The sequence below is a fragment of the Pimephales promelas genome, chromosome 5, assembly GCF_988280905.1.
Source record: "Pimephales promelas chromosome 5, fPimPro1.hap1.1, whole genome shotgun sequence".
Lineage (NCBI taxonomy): Eukaryota > Metazoa > Chordata > Actinopteri > Cypriniformes > Leuciscidae > Pimephales > Pimephales promelas.
In genome coordinates, this window is record NC_142773.1 from 19,483,952 (window position 1) to 19,503,071 (window position 19,120).

The 19,120-nt window shown below is 40.2% G+C and overlaps 1 protein-coding gene across 1 annotated transcript in view; it reads right to left on the reverse strand.

The window, feature by feature from the left end:
• Nucleotides 1-66: 66 nt before the first annotated feature.
• Nucleotides 67-19,120, reverse strand: part of LOC120495306 (phospholipid scramblase family member 5) — an 87,288-nt gene continuing 68,234 nt past the window's right edge. The window contains exons 4-8 of the mRNA XM_089131079.1: nt 3,241-3,433; nt 1,845-1,956; nt 1,657-1,756; nt 978-1,036; nt 67-906 (exon numbers count right to left, since the gene is read on the reverse strand). Coding sequence (XP_088987205.1) covers nt 880-906; nt 978-1,036; nt 1,657-1,756; nt 1,845-1,956; nt 3,241-3,433 — 491 coding nt within the window. The 3' untranslated portion in view covers nt 67-879. The remainder of the gene's footprint in view (nt 907-977; nt 1,037-1,656; nt 1,757-1,844; nt 1,957-3,240; nt 3,434-19,120) is intronic.

Below are 19,120 nucleotides of genomic sequence, written 5' to 3' on the forward strand. Positions count from 1 at the left end.
TTAACTTCCCATCATGAAAATAGCCACGGAAGCTGGCATGGTGTTAAATTATAAACAAACAAATATAGTGCATTGAACATTTAACATTTATAATATGTATGATATATAGGAGAACATGGAGCTCGAGAAGAAAAAAAACAACAACTCAAATTTATTCAGAGGCCCAAACCAAGCCAACATATGCAATTTGTTACAATTGCTGTAATTTATATGGCCAATTAATTTAGCTGGTAAATTAATGAAATCTTTATAACAATATAACAGTATGCTTACAATATAGTTGTCAGACTGTATATCTCAACAATATATCTAAAATATTTAGTATTATTTAAATGCTTAGTTTTATGGTAAAAAATTAGTAGTTTTAATTGTGAAACATATCATGTAATGCAATACAACGGTAATTTAAAGATATACAAATAAACATACATTCCCCAAAAGCCAAATGCATCATATTTGATACTCATATTTAACATTTTTTTTTAATTTGCTAGTAAGTGTTCATCTTGAAATATTTACTAACAATACAAAAAAAGTTAGACATGTTTACTTGATTAAAATCATGAAAAGATTTTAGAGCAAAATCACAAACTGTACATTAGAATTATATTAAAAGGGCTTGTACTGTACTTGCTAGAAAAGACAACATTTTGCAACACATTGCTATTTTGGTGTGTTTAGTTGTTTATAGAGGTGTAGAGAGGCTCTGTACAGGGATTCTTGATGTGCACTACACTATCCAGCTCAGATGCGATTGGATCAGTAAACTGCTCCATGTTTTTAAGTGTTCACCATAGTTTTACTATATGGGTTCACTCTCCATTTTAGAGGTGAAGCAGATGTCTTTAATGTCCCAGAAGATAATTATGCCATTTCCACTTAGCTCATCTCAAAAAACATATGATTCTGCAAACAGAAAAAGATCAATGATAAAGCTGTCACATATTAATAATATATCTGTGTGGTTGGCAGCTTACCAGCAGGAAGGTAGCAGCTAGTAACAGCACTTTGGTGTTCAAATTCATTCCTTGAGGTACTGAGGAAGAAAGAGATGTTTTAGTAGTCACTCCTGAATCTGTAGCTCTGCTGAATTCAAAATAGTCACACTATTATCAAAAATAAATTTTAGTTGTAAAAGAAACCACAATTATTCTATCAGCTTTGTATCTGGGTGGCAGATAGTAAAACTATCCAGACAGATAGATAGATAGACGGATGGATGGGATGGACGGACGGACGGACGGCTGCTTGTTGACATGTAGTTGCAAAATTACTTATATATGAATGTCTAAAGTGGACTATTGGAATCATAAATCCTTATCTTTTCTATTCATCAATGAATCCTGAAAAAGTAGCATGGTGATATTAAATAAATTATTAGACCACAACAGTTTTCAACATTGATAATATTTCACAGTACTGTTTTTACTGTATTATTTGATCAAATAAATGAAGCGTTGAAATTGAAATTCAAACATTGAAATTCTTATCAACTCCAAACATTTGAATGGTAGTGAATACAGAAACATAATGCTATAAAATAAAGAAATGTGTGATGAAATATTTTTTGTAATGTAAAAAAAAGAAAAAGAAAAGTAAAATAGAAGACATTTTCACAAGTACACCACACAATATGATTGTGGGTATTAATCTTACCATCCAGTCCAAAATACTCATGATCCATGTTACATTCCTCACTATATCCAGGCCACCTCTTCCATATGCGCCCAACACTATCACCAATAGTGGAGACCACCTGATGCCCCAATAAATGAGAAAAGAGTATAATGGGCGCAGTATGTAAAAGCTGGGCGATGCAAATGGTCTACTGGAGGGTTTCTGACCTGAAGCTCTTGCTCAGAAAGACATCGTGTGTTACAGCAGGAGCCCAGAATCCTCACGGCTGAGATGCCATCAGAGTCACACACCTCGAAATACGGCGTGAACATACTCCACCTGACAAACACCTCAGGGATTATACACACACTTAATACCGGGGATTCTCTGGACTGTTAGGCCTAGTGCGTGTTCAGTTGTATGATATTATAGTCTGATGACCTGATGGTCTTTGTTCATGGCTGTCCTGCGGAGGAGGTCATGTTGTTGGTTTCGTACCACAAAGTTCAGCACATCTCTCCCTATTCAATCCGAGAGAGGTTACTGGAAGGTTTTTACACTGACGCAATTAGTTGATTCACAATTGTGACCTTATCTGACCCTGAAGGATAGTTGGCATCAGGATGAAACATGATGTGGATGGCTTTGTCTACACAATAGATTTACAGTATTGAGTTTACTTCATCCATTACACAACAGTTAGATACACTTGACTAATTTAATTGGACAAGCGGAATTCCAAGAATGTTAAACACTGGGACGTTCATATCTGAATATTCAAATTTGCTCTCATGGTAATCCACCCCTGAACAACATCATATAAAAACTGCAGTAAGTTGTTTTACATGTCGATCGGGTGACTTTTTTTTCAGTTGGCGATTCTTGCAGTTTAAAAATTATTATTTTTAACTGAACCCCTTTGAGATTAAATGTTTTCTTGAAGTACCCCCTTAAATTTTAAGTTAATATCTCACTAATTTTCAATAACAGCACATTTGTTATATAATATAATGTATATTATTTTTTTAACTCTAACTACGTGAAAATATATTACTATTCTACGTTTAAATTAAATACTTATTTTTTATTAATTATATTGATTTAATTTTACACTACATGCTACAATAGTAATATGCCTAGTCTTCATTTTCAAACATTAAATCAGTATTATTTTAGTTTCACTGACATCCTTTTTCTAGTGATTTTTTTTTATTTTAGGTACAGTATTTTTATTGATTTTGTTGTTTGTTTTTCTAATTTTTAATTTTAAACTAAAACTAAATTAAGTTAAACTAAATGAAAACAAGAAAGCTGATAGCTGAAATAATATAGGTTTTAGGTTTTTCAGATTTCACTTTCAACATGTTTTTTATGGATTTATTTGAGCAAAATAACCGTGTTAAACTCTTGAGCTTTTATTTTTGCTTAACACATAAAAGGACCATAACCTTTATGTTTTTGTTCAGTTGATGCTTGTTCTTACAAATCTAGTAAAATGTGGAACAACTATATCCACAAAAATGTTGAATGTTATACGAATGGGAAAATAAAATAATCTTTGCAAACGTTTCAAGACGTTAAAAGTGATACGCATACATAGTTTGCTGTTGATGACTACAGTACCTTTGGTGAACTGTCCCAATAAACTCTCTCTCTGGTGTATAGGCCCTTATTTCCATCAGGCAGCAGCCGAGCCAGCACATCTCTGCTCTCAGGGGCCTTTCGAACCAGAAGACGCAATCTGCGTTCTTATCAAAGCCTTGTAGTGAACAGGATCGAGCCGGACCACAGCATTGCATACAAACGCATGAGCTCTCTAACAGAGATGGGAACACAAAAGATGGGTTTTGTGGTGTAAATCAGTTGTGTTCAAAGTTTAGACATGGCTGTTTTGGTGGCTTCAAAACTGTAAATAAATCATCGTAAAGTGCCCCTATTATGCTTTTCGGATATTACCTTTCATGTAGTGTATAATATAGCTGTTTAAATGGTCTGTAAAGTTTCAAAGATCAAATTGCTCCCAAAGGAAAGAAACATTTCTGAACTGCCTGAAACAAGTCGTCAGTAATATCATCGTTACTTCCATAATGCCAGTCTATATGTCCGTGAACAACGTCTACTTTGCCCCTCAAACATTGACTTGGCCATCTGACCAATCAGAGCAGAGCATGCTCTCGGAAAGGAGGGGTTTAGAGTGACCGAATCCCTTACAGAACCGTTTAGACCCTTCTAGAGCTGAGATATCGAAACTCAAAAATTCGACCCAAAAGAAAAACGACAGTGGTACCCCTTTCGGGTTTTTTTTCGGGCGAAAAATTAAGTTTCTCCAATCTTCTCAAAACTCTGTATTCTGATAGAGGGCCATGAGACTTAGACCTGAGTGCAAAAATGGAGGCTCTAGACCCTTCTAGAGCTGAGAAATCGAAACTCAAAACTTCGACCCGAAAAAAAAAAACGACAGTGGTACCCCTTTTCTTTTTTTTTTTTCGGGTGAAAAATTAAGTTTCTCCAATCCTCCCAAAACTCTGGATTCTGATAGAGGGCCATGAGACTTAGACCTGAGTGCAAAAATGGAGGCTCTAGACCCTTCTAGAGCTGAGAAATCGAAACTCAAAAATTCGACCCGAAAAAAAAAACGACAGTGGTACCCCTTTTCTTTTTTTTTTTTTTCGGGTGAAAAATTAAGTTTCTCCAATCTTCTCAAAACTCTGGATTCTGATAGAGGGCCATGAGACTTAGACCTGAGTGCAAAAATGGAGGCTCTAGACCCTTCCAGAGCTGAGATATCGAAACTCAAAAATTCGACCCAACAGAAAAACGACAGTGGTACCCCTTTCGTTTTTTTTTTTCGGGCGAAAAATTTAGATTCTCCAATCTTCTCAAAACTCTGTATTCTGATAGAGGGCCATGAGACTTAGACCTGAGTGCAAAAATGGAGGCTCTAGACCCTTCTAGAGCTGAGATATCGAAACTCAAAAATTCGACCCGAAAAAAAAACGACAGTGGTACCCCTTTTCTTTTCTTTTTTTTCGGGCGAAAAATTAAGTTTCTCCTATCTTCCCAAAACTCTGGATTCTGATAGAGGGCCATGAGACTTAGACCTGAGTGCAAAAATGGAGGCTCTAGCCCCTTCCAGAGCTGAGATATCGAAACTCAAAAATTCTGCCCGAAAAAAAAAAACGACAGTGGCACCCCTTACTTTTTTTTTTTTCGGGCGAAAAATTAAGTTTCTCCAATCTTCCCAAAACTCTGGATTCTGATAGAGGGCCATGAGACTTAGACCTGAGTGCAAAAATGGAGGCTCTAGCCCCTTCCAGAGCTGAGATATCGAAACTCAAAAATTCGGCCCGAAAAAAAAACGACAGTGGTACCCCTTACGTTTTTTTTTTTTGGGCGAAAAATTTTGTTTCTCCAATCTTCCCAAAACTCTGGATTCTGATAGAGGGCCATGAGACTTAGACCTGAGTGCAAAAATGGAGGCTCTAGCCCCTTCCAGAGCTGAGATATCGAAACTCAAAAATTGGGCCCGAAAAAAAAAACGACAGTGGTACCCCTTACGTTTTTTTTGGGCGAAAAATTAAGTTTCTCCAATCTTCCCAAAACTCTGGATTCTGATAGAGGGCCATGAGACTTAGACCTGAGTGCAAAAATGGAGGCTCTATCCCCTTCCAGAGCTGAGATATCGAAACTCAAAAATTCGGCCCGAAAAAAAAACGACAGTGGTACCCCTTACGTTTTTTTTTTTTTTTGGGCGAAAAATTAAGTTTCTCCAATCTTCCCAAAACTCTGGATTCTGATAGAGGGCCATGCGACTTAGACCTGAGTGCAAAAATGGAGGCTCTAGCCCCTTCCAGAGCTGAGATATCGAAACTCAAAAATTGGGCCCGAAAAAAAAAAAACGACAGTGGTACCCCTTACGTTTTTTTTTTTTTGGGCGAAAAATTAAGTTTCTCCAATCTTCCCAAAACTCTGGATTCTGATAGAGGGCCATGAGACTTAGACCTGAGTGCAAAAATGGAGGCTCTATCCCCTTCCAGAGCTGAGATATCGAAACTCAAAAATTCGGCCCGAAAAAAAAAAACGACAGTGGTACCCCTTACGTTTTTTTTTTTTGGGCGAAAAAATTAAGTTTATCCAATCTTCCCAAAACTCTGGATTCTGATAGAGGGCCATGAGACTTAGACCTGAGTGCAAAAATGGAGGCTCTAGCCCCTTCCAGAGCTGAGATATCGAAACTCAAAAATTGGGCCAGAAAAAAAAAACGACAGTGGTACCCCTTACGTTTTTTTTTTTTGGGCGAAAAATTAAGTTTGTCCAATCTTCCCAAAACTCTGGATTCTGATAGAGGGCCATGAGACTTAGACCTGAGTGCAAAAATGGAGGCTCTAGCCCCTTCCAGAGAATCCAGAGTTTTGGGGAGATTGGAGAAACTTAATTTTTCGCCCAAAAAAAAAACCATAAGGGGTACCACTGTCGTTTTTTTTTCGGGCCCAATTTTTGAGTTTCGATATCTCAGCTCTGGAAGGGGCTAGAGCCTCCATTTTTGCACTCAGGTCTAAGTCTCATGGCCCTCTATCAGAATCCAGAGTTTTGGGAAGATTGGAGAAACTTAATTTTTCGCCCAAAAAAAAAAAACGTAAGGGGTACCACTGTCGTTTTTTTTTTCGGGCCGAATTTTTGAGTTTCGATATCTCAGCTCTGGAAGGGGCTAGAGCCTCCATTTTTGCACTCAGGTCTAAGTCTCATGGCCCTCTATCAGAATCCAGAGTTTTGGGAAGATTGGAGAAACTTAATTTTTCGCCCAAAAAAAAAAAAAACGTAAGGGGTACCACTGTCGTTTTTTTTTCGGGCCGAATTTTTGAGTTTCGATATCTCAGCTCTGGAAGGGGCTAGAGCCTCCATTTTTGCACTCAGGTCTAAGTCTCATGGCCCTCTATCAGAATCCAGAGTTTTGGGAAGATTGGAGAAACTTAATTTTTCGCCCAAAAAAAAAAAAACATAAGGGGTACCACTGTCGTTTTTTTTTCGGGCCCAATTTTTGAGTTTCGATATCTCAGCTCTGGAAGGGGCTAGAGCCTCCATTTTTGCACTCAGGTCTAAGTCTCATGGCCCTCTATCAGAATCCAGAGTTTTGGGAAGATTGGAGAAACTTAATTTTTCGCCCAAAAAAAAAAAACGTAAGGGGTACCACTGTCGTTTTTTTTTTTTCGGGCCCAATTTTTGAGTTTCGATATCTCAGCTCTGGAAGGGGCTAGAGCCTCCATTTTTGCACTCAGGTCTAAGTCTCATGGCCCTCTATCAGAATCCAGAGTTTTGGGAAGATTGGAGAAACTTAATTTTTCGCCCAAAAAAAAACGTAAGGGGTACCACTGTCGTTTTTTTTTTCGGGCCGAATTTTTGAATTTCGATATCTCAGCTCTGGAAGGGGCTAGAGCCTCCATTTTTGCACTCAGGTCTAAGTCTCATGGCCCTCTATCAGAATCCAGAGTTTTGGGAAGATTGGAGAAACTTAATTTTTCGCCCAAAAAAAAAAAACGTAAGGGGTACCACTGTCGTTTTTTTTTCGGGACGAATTTTTGAGTTTCGATATCTCAGCTCTGGAAGGGGCTAGAGCCTCCATTTTTGCACTCAGGTCTAAGTCTCATGGCCCTCTATCAGAATCCAGAGTTTTGGGAAGATTGGACAAACTTAATTTTTCGCCCAAAAAAAAAACGTAAGGGGTACCACTGTCGTTTTTTTTTTCGGGCCCAATTTTTGAGTTTCGATATCTCAGCTCTGGAAGGGGCTAGAGCCTCCATTTTTGCACTTAGGTCTAAGTCTCATGGCCCTCTATCAGAATCCAGAGTTTTGGGAAGATTGGAGAAACTTAATTTTTCGCCCAAAAAAAAACGTAAGGGGTACCACTGTCGTTTTTTTTTTTCGGGCCGAATTTTTGAATTTCGATATCTCAGCTCTGGAAGGGGATAGAGCCTCCATTTTTGCACTCAGGTCTAAGTCTCATGGCCCTCTATCAGAATCCAGAGTTTTGGGAAGATTGGAGAAACTTAATTTTTCGCCCAAAAAAAAAATAAACGTAAGGGGTACCACTGTCGTTTTTTTTTCGGGCCCAATTTTTGAGTTTCGATATCTCAGCTCTGGAAGGGGCTAGAGCCTCCATTTTTGCACTCAGGTCTAAGTCTCATGGCCCTCTATCAGAATCCAGAGTTTTGGGAAGATTGGACAAACTTAATTTTTCGCCCAAAAAAAAAAAAAACGTAAGGGGTACCACTGTCGTTTTTTTTTCGGGCCCAATTTTTGAGTTTCAATATCTCAGCTCTGGAAGGGGCTAGAGCCTCCATTTTTGCACTCAGGTCTAAGTCTCATGGCCCTCTATCAGAATCCAGAGTTTTGGGAAGATTGGAGAAACTTAATTTTTCGCCCAAAAAAAAAAAAACGTAAGGGGTACCACTGTCGTTTTTTTTTCGGGCAAAATTTTTGAGTTTCGATATCTCAGCTCTGGAAGGGGCTAGAGCCTCCATTTTTGCACTCAGGTCTAAGTCTCATCGCCCTCTATAAGAATCCAGAGTTTTGGGAAGATTGGATAAACTTAATTTTTCGCCCAAAAAAAAAACCTAAGGGGTACCACTGTCGTTTTTTTTTTTCGGGCCGAATTTTTGAATTTCGATATCTCAGCTCTGGAAGGGGCTAGAGCCTCCATTTTTGCACTCAGGTCTAAGTCTCATGGCCCTCTATCATAATCCAGAGTTTTGGGAAGATTGGAGAAACTTAATTTTTCGCCCCCAAAAAAAAAAACGTAAGGGGTACCACTGTCGTTTTTTTTTTTCGGGCCCAATTTTTGAGTTTCGATATCTCAGCTCTGGAAGGGGCTAGAGCCTCCATTTTTGCACTCAGGTCTAAGTCTCATGGCCCTCTATCAGAATCCAGAGTTTTTGGGAAGATTGGAGAAACTTAATTTTTCGCCCAAAAAAAAAACCATAAGGGGTACCACTGTCGTTTTTTTTTCGGGCCCAATTTTTGAGTTTCGATATCTCAGCTCTGGAAGGGGCTAGAGCCTCCATTTTTGCACTCAGGTCTAAGTCTCATGGCCCTCTATCAGAATCTAGAGTTTTGGGAAGATTGGAGAAACTTAATTTTTCGCCCAAAAAAAAAAAACGTAAGGGGTACCACTGTCGTTTTCTTTTTCGGGCCGAATTTTTGAGTTTCGATATCTCAGCTCTGGAAGGGGATAGAGCCTCCATTTTTGCACTCAGGTCTAAGTCTCATGGCCCTCTATCAGAATCCAGAGTTTTGGGAAGATTGGAGAAACTTAATTTTTCGCCCAAAAAAAAAAAAAAACGTAAGGGGTACCACTGTCGTTTTTTTTTCGGGCCCAATTTTTGAGTTTCGATATCTCAGCTCTGGAAGGGGCTAGAGCCTTCATTTTTGCACTCAGGTCTAAGTCTCATGGCCCTCTATCAGAATCTAGAGTTTTGGGAAGATTGGAGAAACTTAATTTTTCGCCCAAAAAAAAAAAAACGTAAGGGGTACCACTGTCGTTTTTTTTTTTTCGGGCCCAATTTTTGAGTTTCGATATCTCAGCTCTGGAAGGGGCTAGAGCCTCCATTTTTGCACTCAGGTCTAAGTCTCATGGCCCTCCATCAGAATCCAGAGTTTTGGGAAGATTGGAGAAACTTAATTTTTCGCCCAAAAAAAAAAAAACGTAAGGGGTACCACTGTCGTTTTTTTTTTCGGGCCCAATTTTTGAGTTTCGATATCTCAGCTCTGGAAGGGTCTAGAGCCTCCATTTTTGCTCTCAGGTCTAAGTCTCATGGCCCTCTATCAGAATCCAGAGTTTTGGGAAGATTGGAGAAACTTAATTTTTCGCCCAAAAAAAAAAAACGTAAGGGGTACCACTGTCGTTTTTTTTTCGGGCCCAATTTTTGAGTTTCGATATCTCAGCTCTGGAAGGGGCTAGAGCCTCCATTTTTGCACTCAGGTCTAAGTCTCATGGCCCTCTATAAGAATCCAGAGTTTTGGGAAGATTGGAGAAACTTAATTTTTCGCCCAAAAAAAAAACGTAAGGGGTACCACTGTCGTTTTTTTTTTCGGGCCGAATTTTTGAATTTCGATATCTCAGCTCTGGAAGGGGCTAGAGCCTCCATTTTTGCACTCAGGTCTAAGTCTCATGGCCCTCTATCAGAATCCAGAGTTTTGGGAAGATTGGAGAAACTTAATTTTTCGCCCAAAAAAAAAAAACGTAAGGGGTACCACTGTCGTTTTTTTTTTCGGGCCCAATTTTTGAGTTTCGATATCTCAGCTCTGGAAGGGGCTAGAGCCTCCATTTTTGCACTCAGGTCTAAGTCTCATGGCCCTCCATCAGAATCCAGAGTTTTGGGAAGATTGGAGAAACTTAATTTTTTGCCCAAAAAAAAAAAACGTAAGGGGTACCACTGTCGTTTTTTTTTCGGGCCCAATTTTTGAGTTTCAATATCTCAGCTCTGGAAGGGGCTAGAGCCTCCATTTTTGCACTCAGGTCTAAGTCTCATGGCCCTCTATCAGAATCCAGAGTTTTGGGAAGATTGGAGAAACTTAATTTTTCGCCCAAAAAAAAAAAACGTAAGGGGTACCACTGTCGTTTTTTTTTCGGGCAAAATTTTTGAGTTTCGATATCTCAGCTCTGGAAGGGGCTAGAGCCTCCATTTTTGCACTCAGGTCTAAGTCTCATCGCCCTCTATAAGAATCCAGAGTTTTGGGAAGATTGGAGAAACTTAATTTTTCGCCCAAAAAAAAAACCTAAGGGGTACCACTGTCGTTTTTTTTTTCGGGGCCGAATTTTTGAATTTCGATATCTCAGCTCTGGAAGGGGCTAGAGCCTCCATTTTTGCACTCAGGTCTAAGTCTCATGGCCCTCTATCATAATCCAGAGTTTTGGGAAGATTGGAGAAACTTAATTTTTCGCCCCCAAAAAAAAAACGTAAGGGGTACCACTGTCGTTTTTTTTTTTCGGGCCCAATTTTTGAGTTTCGATATCTCAGCTCTGGAAGGGGCTAGAGCCTCCATTTTTGCACTCAGGTCTAAGTCTCATGGCCCTCTATCAGAATCCAGAGTTTTTGGGAAGATTGGAGAAACTTAATTTTTCGCCCAAAAAAAAAACCATAAGGGGTACCACTGTCGTTTTTTTTTCGGGCCCAATTTTTGAGTTTCGATATCTCAGCTCTGGAAGGGGCTAGAGCCTCCATTTTTGCACTCAGGTCTAAGTCTCATGGCCCTCTATCAGAATCTAGAGTTTTGGGAAGATTGGAGAAACTTAATTTTTCGCCCAAAAAAAAAAAACGTAAGGGGTACCACTGTCGTTTTCTTTTTCGGGCCGAATTTTTGAGTTTCGATATCTCAGCTCTGGAAGGGGATAGAGCCTCCATTTTTGCACTCAGGTCTAAGTCTCATGGCCCTCTATCAGAATCCAGAGTTTTGGGAAGATTGGAGAAACTTAATTTTTCGCCCAAAAAAAAAAAAAACGTAAGGGGTACCACTGTCGTTTTTTTTTCGGGCCCAATTTTTGAGTTTCGATATCTCAGCTCTGGAAGGGGCTAGAGCCTTCATTTTTGCACTCAGGTCTAAGTCTCATGGCCCTCTATCAGAATCCAGAGTTTTGGGAAGATTGGAGAAACTTAATTTTTCGCCCAAAAAAAAAAAAAAAACGTAAGGGGTACCACTGTCGTTTTTTTTTCGGGCCCAATTTTTGAGTTTCGATATCTCAGCTCTGGAAGGGGCTAGAGCCTCCATTTTTGCACTCAGGTCTAAGTCTCATGGCCCTCTATCAGAATCCAGAGTTTTGGGAAGATTGGAGAAACTTAATTTTTCGCCCCAAAAAAAAAAACCGTAAGGGGTACCACTGTCGGTTTTTTTTTCGGGCCGAATTTTTGAGTTTCGATATCTCAGCTCTGGAAGGGGCTAGAGCCTCCATTTTTGCACTCAGGTCTAAGTCTCATGGCCCTCTATCAGAATCTAGAGTTTTGGGAAGATTGGAGAAACTTAATTTTTCGCCCAAAAAAAAAAAACGTAAGGGGTACCACTGTCGTTTTTTTTTTTTCGGGCCCAATTTTTGAGTTTCGATATCTCAGCTCTGGAAGGGGCTAGAGCCTCCATTTTTGCACTCAGGTCTAAGTCTCATGGCCCTCCATCAGAATCCAGAGTTTTGGGAAGATTGGAGAAACTTAATTTTTCGCCCAAAAAAAAAAAAACGTAAGGGGTACCACTGTCGTTTTTTTTTTCGGGCCCAATTTTTGAGTTTCGATATCTCAGCTCTGGAAGGGTCTAGAGCCTCCATTTTTGCTCTCAGGTCTAAGTCTCATGGCCCTCTATCAGAATCCAGAGTTTTGGGAAGATTGGAGAAACTTAATTTTTCGCCCAAAAAAAAAAAACGTAAGGGGTACCACTGTCGTTTTTTTTTCGGGCCCAATTTTTGAGTTTCGATATCTCAGCTCTGGAAGGGGCTAGAGCCTCCATTTTTGCACTCAGGTCTAAGTCTCATGGCCCTCTATAAGAATCCAGAGTTTTGGGAAGATTGGAGAAACTTAATTTTTCGCCCAAAAAAAAAACGTAAGGGGTACCACTGTCGTTTTTTTTTTTCGGGCCGAATTTTTGAATTTCGATATCTCAGCTCTGGAAGGGGCTAGAGCCTCCATTTTTGCACTCAGGTCTAAGTCTCATGGCCCTCTATCAGAATCCAGAGTTTTGGGAAGATTGGAGAAACTTAATTTTTCGCCCAAAAAAAAAAAACGTAAGGGGTACCACTGTCGTTTTTTTTTTCGGGCCCAATTTTTGAGTTTCGATATCTCAGCTCTGGAAGGGGCTAGAGCCTCCATTTTTGCACTCAGGTCTAAGTCTCATGGCCCTCCATCAGAATCCAGAGTTTTGGGAAGATTGGAGAAACTTAATTTTTTGCCCAAAAAAAAAAAAACGTAAGGGGTACCACTGTCGTTTTTTTTTCGGGCCCAATTTTTGAGTTTCAATATCTCAGCTCTGGAAGGGGCTAGAGCCTCCATTTTTGCACTCAGGTCTAAGTCTCATGGCCCTCTATCAGAATCCAGAGTTTTGGGAAGATTGGAGAAACTTAATTTTTCGCCCAAAAAAAAAAAACGTAAGGGGTACCACTGTCGTTTTTTTTTCGGGCAAAATTTTTGAGTTTCGATATCTCAGCTCTGGAAGGGGCTAGAGCCTCCATTTTTGCACTCAGGTCTAAGTCTCATCGCCCTCTATAAGAATCCAGAGTTTTGGGAAGATTGGAGAAACTTAATTTTTCGCCCAAAAAAAAAACCTAAGGGGTACCACTGTCGTTTTTTTTTTCGGGGCCGAATTTTTGAATTTCGATATCTCAGCTCTGGAAGGGGCTAGAGCCTCCATTTTTGCACTCAGGTCTAAGTCTCATGGCCCTCTATCATAATCCAGAGTTTTGGGAAGATTGGAGAAACTTAATTTTTCGCCCCAAAAAAAAAAACGTAAGGGGTACCACTGTCGTTTTTTTTTTCGGGCCCAATTTTTGAGTTTCGATATCTCAGCTCTGGAAGGGGCTAGAGCCTCCATTTTTGCACTCAGGTCTAAGTCTCATGGCCCTCTATCAGAATCCAGAGTTTTGGGAAGATTGGAGAAACTTAATTTTTCACCCAAAAAAAAAAAAACGTAAGGGGTACCACTGTCGTTTTTTTTCCGGCCCAATTTTTGAGTTTTGATATCTCAGCTCTGGAAGGGGCTAGAGCCTCCATTTTTGCACTCAGGTCTAAGTCTCATGGCCCTCTATCAGAATCCAGAGTTTTGGGAAGATTGGATAAACTTAATTTTTCGCCCAAAAAAAAAAAACGTAAGGGGTACCACTGTCGTTTTTTTTTTTCGGGCCGAATTTTTGAGTTTCGATATCTCAGCTCTGGAAGGGGATAGAGCCTTCATTTTTGCACTCAGGTCTAAGTCTCATGGCCCTCTATCAGAATCCAGAGTTTTGGGAAGATTGGACAAACTTAAATTTTCGGCCAAAAAAAAAAAACGTAAGGGGTACCACTGTCGTTTTTTTTTTTCGGGCCCAATTTTTGAGTTTCGATATCTCAGCTCTGGAAGGGGCTAGAGCCTCCATTTTTGCACTCAGGTCTAAGTCTCATGGCCCTCTATCATAATCCAGAGTTTTGGGAAGATTGGAGAAACTTAATTTTTCGCCCCCAAAAAAAAAACGTAAGGGGTACCACTGTCGTTTTTTTTTTCGGGCCCAATTTTTGAGTTTCGATATCTCAGCTCTGGAAGGGGCTAGAGCCTCCATTTTTGCACTCAGGTCTAAGTCGCATGGCCCTCTATCAGAATCCAGAGTTTTGGGAAGATTGGAGAAACTTAATTTTTCACCCAAAAAAAAAAAAACGTAAGGGGTACCACTGTCGTTTTTTTTTCCGGCCCAATTTTTGAGTTTTGATATCTCAGCTCTGGAAGGGGCTAGAGCCTCCATTTTTGCACTCAGGTCTAAGTCTCATGGCCCTCTATCAGAATCCAGAGTTTTGGGAAGATTGGATAAACTTAATTTTTTCGCCCAAAAAAAAAAAACGTAAGGGGTACCACTGTCGTTTTTTTTTTCGGTCCGAATTTTTGAGTTTCGATATCTCAGCTCTGGAAGGGGATAGAGCCTCCATTTTTGCACTCAGGTCTAAGTCTCATGGCCCTCTATCAGAATCCAGAGTTTTGGGAAGATTGGAGAAACTTAATTTTTCGGCCAAAAAAAAAAAACGTAAGGGGTACCACTGTCGTTTTTTTTTTTCGGGCCCAATTTTTGAGTTTCGATATCTCAGCTCTGGAAGGGGCTAGAGCCTCCATTTTTGCACTCAGGTCTAAGTCTCATGGCCCTCTATCATAATCCAGAGTTTTGGGAAGATTGGAGAAACTTAATTTTTCGCCCCAAAAAAAAAAACGTAAGGGGTACCACTGTCGTTTTTTTTTTCGGGCCCAATTTTTGAGTTTCGATATCTCAGCTCTGGAAGGGGCTAGAGCCTCCATTTTTGCACTCAGGTCTAAGTATCATGGCCCTCTATCAGAATCCAGAGTTTTGGGAAGATTGGAGAAACTTAATTTTTCACCCAAAAAAAAAAAAAAAAAACGTAAGGGGTACCACTGTCGTTTTTTTTTCGGGCCCAATTTTTGAGTTTCAATATCTCAGCTCTGGAAGGGGCTAGAGCCTCCATTTTTGCACTCAGGTCTAAGTCTCATGGCCCTCTATCAGAATCCAGAGTTTTGGGAAGATTGGACAAACTTAATTTTTCGCCCAAAAAAAAAAAAAACGTAAGGGGTACCACTGTCGTTTTTTTTTTTCGGGCCCAATTTTTGAGTTTCGATATCTCAGCTCTGGAAGGGGCTAGAGCCTCCATTTTTGCACTCAGGTCTAAGTCTCATGGCCCTCTATCAGAATCCAGAGTTTTGGGAAGATTGGATAAACTTAATTTTTTCGCCCAAAAAAAAAAAACGTAAGGGGTACCACTGTCGTTTTTTTTTTCGGGCCCAATTTTTGAGTTTCGATATCTGAGCTCTGGAAGGGGATAGAGCCTCCATTTTTGCACTCAGGTCTAAGTCTCATTGCCCTCTATCAGAATCCAGAGTTTTGGGAAGATTGGAGAAACTTAATTTTTCGCCCAAAAAAAAAAAACGTAAGGGGTACCACTGTCGTTTTTTTTTTTCGGGCCCAATTTTTGAGTTTCGATATCTCAGCTCTGGAAGGGGCTAGAGCCTCCATTTTTGCACTCAGGTCTAAGTCTCATGGCCCTCTATCAGAATCCAGAGTTTTGGGAAGATTGGAGAAACTTAATTTTTCGCCCAAAAAAAAAAAACGTAAGGGGTACCACTGTCGTTTTTTTTTTCGGGCCGAATTTTTGAGTTTCGATATCTCAGCTCTGGAAGGGGATAGAGCCTCCATTTTTGCACTCAGGTCTAAGTGTCATGGCCCTCTATCAGAATCCAGAGTTTTGGGAAGATTGGAGAAACTTAATTTTTCGACCAAAAAAAAACGTAAGGGGTACCACTGTCGTTTTTTTTTTTCGGGCCGAATTTTGAGTTTCGATATCTCAGCTCTGGAAGGGGCTAGAGCCTCCATTTTTGCACTCAGGTCTAAGTCTCATGGCCCTCTATCAGAATCCAGAGTTTTGGGAAGATTGGAGAAACTAAATTTTTCGCCCAAAAAAAAAAACGTAAGGGGTACCACTGTCGTTTTTTTTTCGGGCCGAATTTTTGAGTTTCGATATCTCAGCTCTGGAAGGGGATAGAGCCTCCATTTTTGCACTCAGGTCTAAGTCTCATGGCCCTCTATCAGAATCCAGAGTTTTGGGAAGATTGGAGAAACTTAATTTTTCGCCCCCCAAAAAAAAAACGTAAGGGGTACCACTGTCGTTTTTTTTTTCGGGCCCAATTTTTGAGTTTCGATATCTCAGCTCTGGAAGGGGCTAGAGCCTCCATTTTTGCACTCAGGTCTAAGTCTCATGGCCCTCTATCAGAATCCAGAGTTTTGGGAAGATTGGAGAAACTTAATTTTTCGCCCAAAAAAAAAAAAACGTAAGGGGTAACACTGTCGTTTTTTTTTTTCGGGCCCAAATTTTGAGTTTCGATATCTCAGCTCTGGAAGGGGCTAGAGCCTCCATTTTTGCACTCAGGTCTAAGTCTCATGGCCCTCTATCAGAATCCAGAGTTTTTGGGAAGATTGGAGAAACTTAATTTTTCGCCCAAAAAAAAAACCATAAGGGGTACCACTGTCGTTTTTTTTTCGGGCCCAATTTTTGAGTTTCGATATCTCAGCTCTGGAAGGGGCTAGAGCCTCCATTTTTGCACTCAGGTCTAAGTCTCATGGCCCTCTATCAGAATCTAGAGTTTTGGGAAGATTGGAGAAACTTAATTTTTCGCCCAAAAAAAAAAAACGTAAGGGGTACCACTGTCGTTTTCTTTTTCGGGCCGAATTTTTGAGTTTCGATATCTCAGCTCTGGAAGGGGATAGAGCCTCCATTTTTGCACTCAGGTCTAAGTCTCATGGCCCTCTATCAGAATCCAGAGTTTTGGGAAGATTGGAGAAACTTAATTTTTCGCCCAAAAAAAAAAAAAACGTAAGGGGTACCACTGTCGTTTTTTTTTCGGGCCCAATTTTTGAGTTTCGATATCTCAGCTCTGGAAGGGGCTAGAGCCTTCATTTTTGCACTCAGGTCTAAGTCTCATGGCCCTCTATCAGAATCCAGAGTTTTGGGAAGATTGGAGAAACTTAATTTTTCGCCCAAAAAAAAAAAAAAACGTAAGGGGTACCACTGTCGTTTTTTTTCGGGCCCAATTTTTGAGTTTCGATATCTCAGCTCTGGAAGGGGCTAGAGCCTCCATTTTTGCACTCAGGTCTAAGTCTCATGGCCCTCTATCAGAATCTAGAGTTTTGGGAAGATTGGAGAAACTTAATTTTTCGCCCAAAAAAAAAAAACGTAAGGGGTACCACTGTCGTTTTTTTTTTTTCGGGCCCAATTTTTGAGTTTCGATATCTCAGCTCTGGAAGGGGCTAGAGCCTCCATTTTTGCACTCAGGTCTAAGTCTCATGGCCCTCTATCAGAATCCAGAGTTTTGGGAAGATTGGAGAAACGTAATTTTTCGCCCGAAAAAAAAAACGTAAGGGGTACCACTGTCGTTTTTTTTTTCGGGCAGAATTTTTGATTTTCGATATCTCAGCTCTGGAAGGGGCTAGAGCCTCCATTTTTGCACTCAGGTCTAAGTATCGTGGCCCTCTATCAGAATCCAGAGTTTTGGGAAGATTGGACAAACTTAATTTTTCGCCCCAAAAAAAAAAACGTAAGGGGTACCACTGTCGTTTTTTTTTCGGGCCCAATTTTTGAGTTTCGATATCTCAGCTCTGGAAGGGGCTAGAGCCTCCATTTTTGCACTCAGGTCTAAGTCTCATGGCCCTCTATCAGAATCCAGAGTTTTGGGAAGATTGGAGAAACTTAATTTTTCGCCCAAAAAAAAAAAACGTAAGGGGTACCACTGTCGTTTTTTTTTTCGGGCCCAATTTTTGAGTTTCGATATCTCAGCTCTGGAAGGGGCTAGAGCCTCCATTTTTGCACTCAGGTCTAAGTCTCATGGCCCTCTATCAGAATCCAGAGTTTTGGGAAGATTGGAGAAACGTAATTTTTCGCCCCAAAAAAAAAAAAACGTAAGGGGTACCACTGTCGTTTTTTTTTTTCGGGCCGAATTTTTGAGTTTCGATATCTCAGCTCTGGAAGGGGCTAGAGCCTCCATTTTTGCACTCAGGTCTAAGTCTCATGGCCCTCTATCAGAATCCAGAGTTTTGGGAAGATTGGACAAACTTAATTTTTCGCCCAAAAAAAAAAAACCGTAAGGGGTACCACTGTCGTTTTTTTTTCGGGCCCAATTTTTGAGTTTCGATATCTCAGCTCTGGAAGGGGCTAGAGCCTCCATTTTTGCACTCAGGTCTAAGTCTCATGGCCCTCTATCAGAATCCAGAGTTTTGGGAAGATTGGACAAACTTAATTTTTCGCCCAAAAAAAAAAAAAACGTAAGGGGTACCACTGTCGTTTTTTTTTCGGGCCCAATTTTTGAGTTTCAATATCTCAGCTCTGGAAGGGGCTAGAGCCTCCATTTTTGCACTCAGGTCTAAGTCTCATGGCCCTCTATCAGAATCCAGAGTTTTGGGAAGATTGGAGAAACTTAATTTTTCGCCCAAAAAAAAAAAACGTAAGGGGTACCACTGTCGTTTTTTTTTCGGGCAAAATTTTTGAGTTTCGATATCTCAGCTCTGGAAGGGGCTAGAGCCTCCATTTTTGCACTCAGGTCTAAGTCTCATCGCCCTCTATAAGAATCCAGAGTTTTGGGAAGATTGGATAAACTTAATTTTTCGCCCAAAAAAAAAACCTAAGGGGTACCACTGTCGTTTTTTTTTTTCGGGCCGAATTTTTGAATTTCGATATCTCAGCTCTGGAAGGGGCTAGAGCCTCCATTTTTGCACTCAGGTCTAAGTCTCATGGCCCTCTATCATAATCCAGAGTTTTGGGAAGATTGGAGAAACTTAATTTTTCGCCCCCCAAAAAAAAACGTAAGGGGTACCACTGTCGTTTTTTTTTTTTCGGGCCCAATTTTTGAGTTTCGATATCTCAGCTCTGGAAGGGGCTAGAGCCTCCATTTTTGCACTCAGGTCTAAGTCTCATGGCCCTCTATCAGAATCCAGAGTTTTGGGAAGATTGGAGAAACTTAATTTTTCACCCAAAAAAAAAAAAACGTAAGGGGTACCACTGTCGTTTTTTTTTCCGGCCCAATTTTTGAGTTTTGATATCTCAGCTCTGGAAGGGGCTAGAGCCTCCATTTTTGCACTCAGGTCTAAGTCTCATGGCCCTCTATCAGAATCCAGAGTTTTGGGAAGATTGGATAAACTTAATTTTTTCGCCCAAAAAAAAAAAACGTAAGGGGTACCACTGTCGTTTTTTTTTTCGGGCCGAATTTTTGAGTTTCGATATCTCAGCTCTGGAAG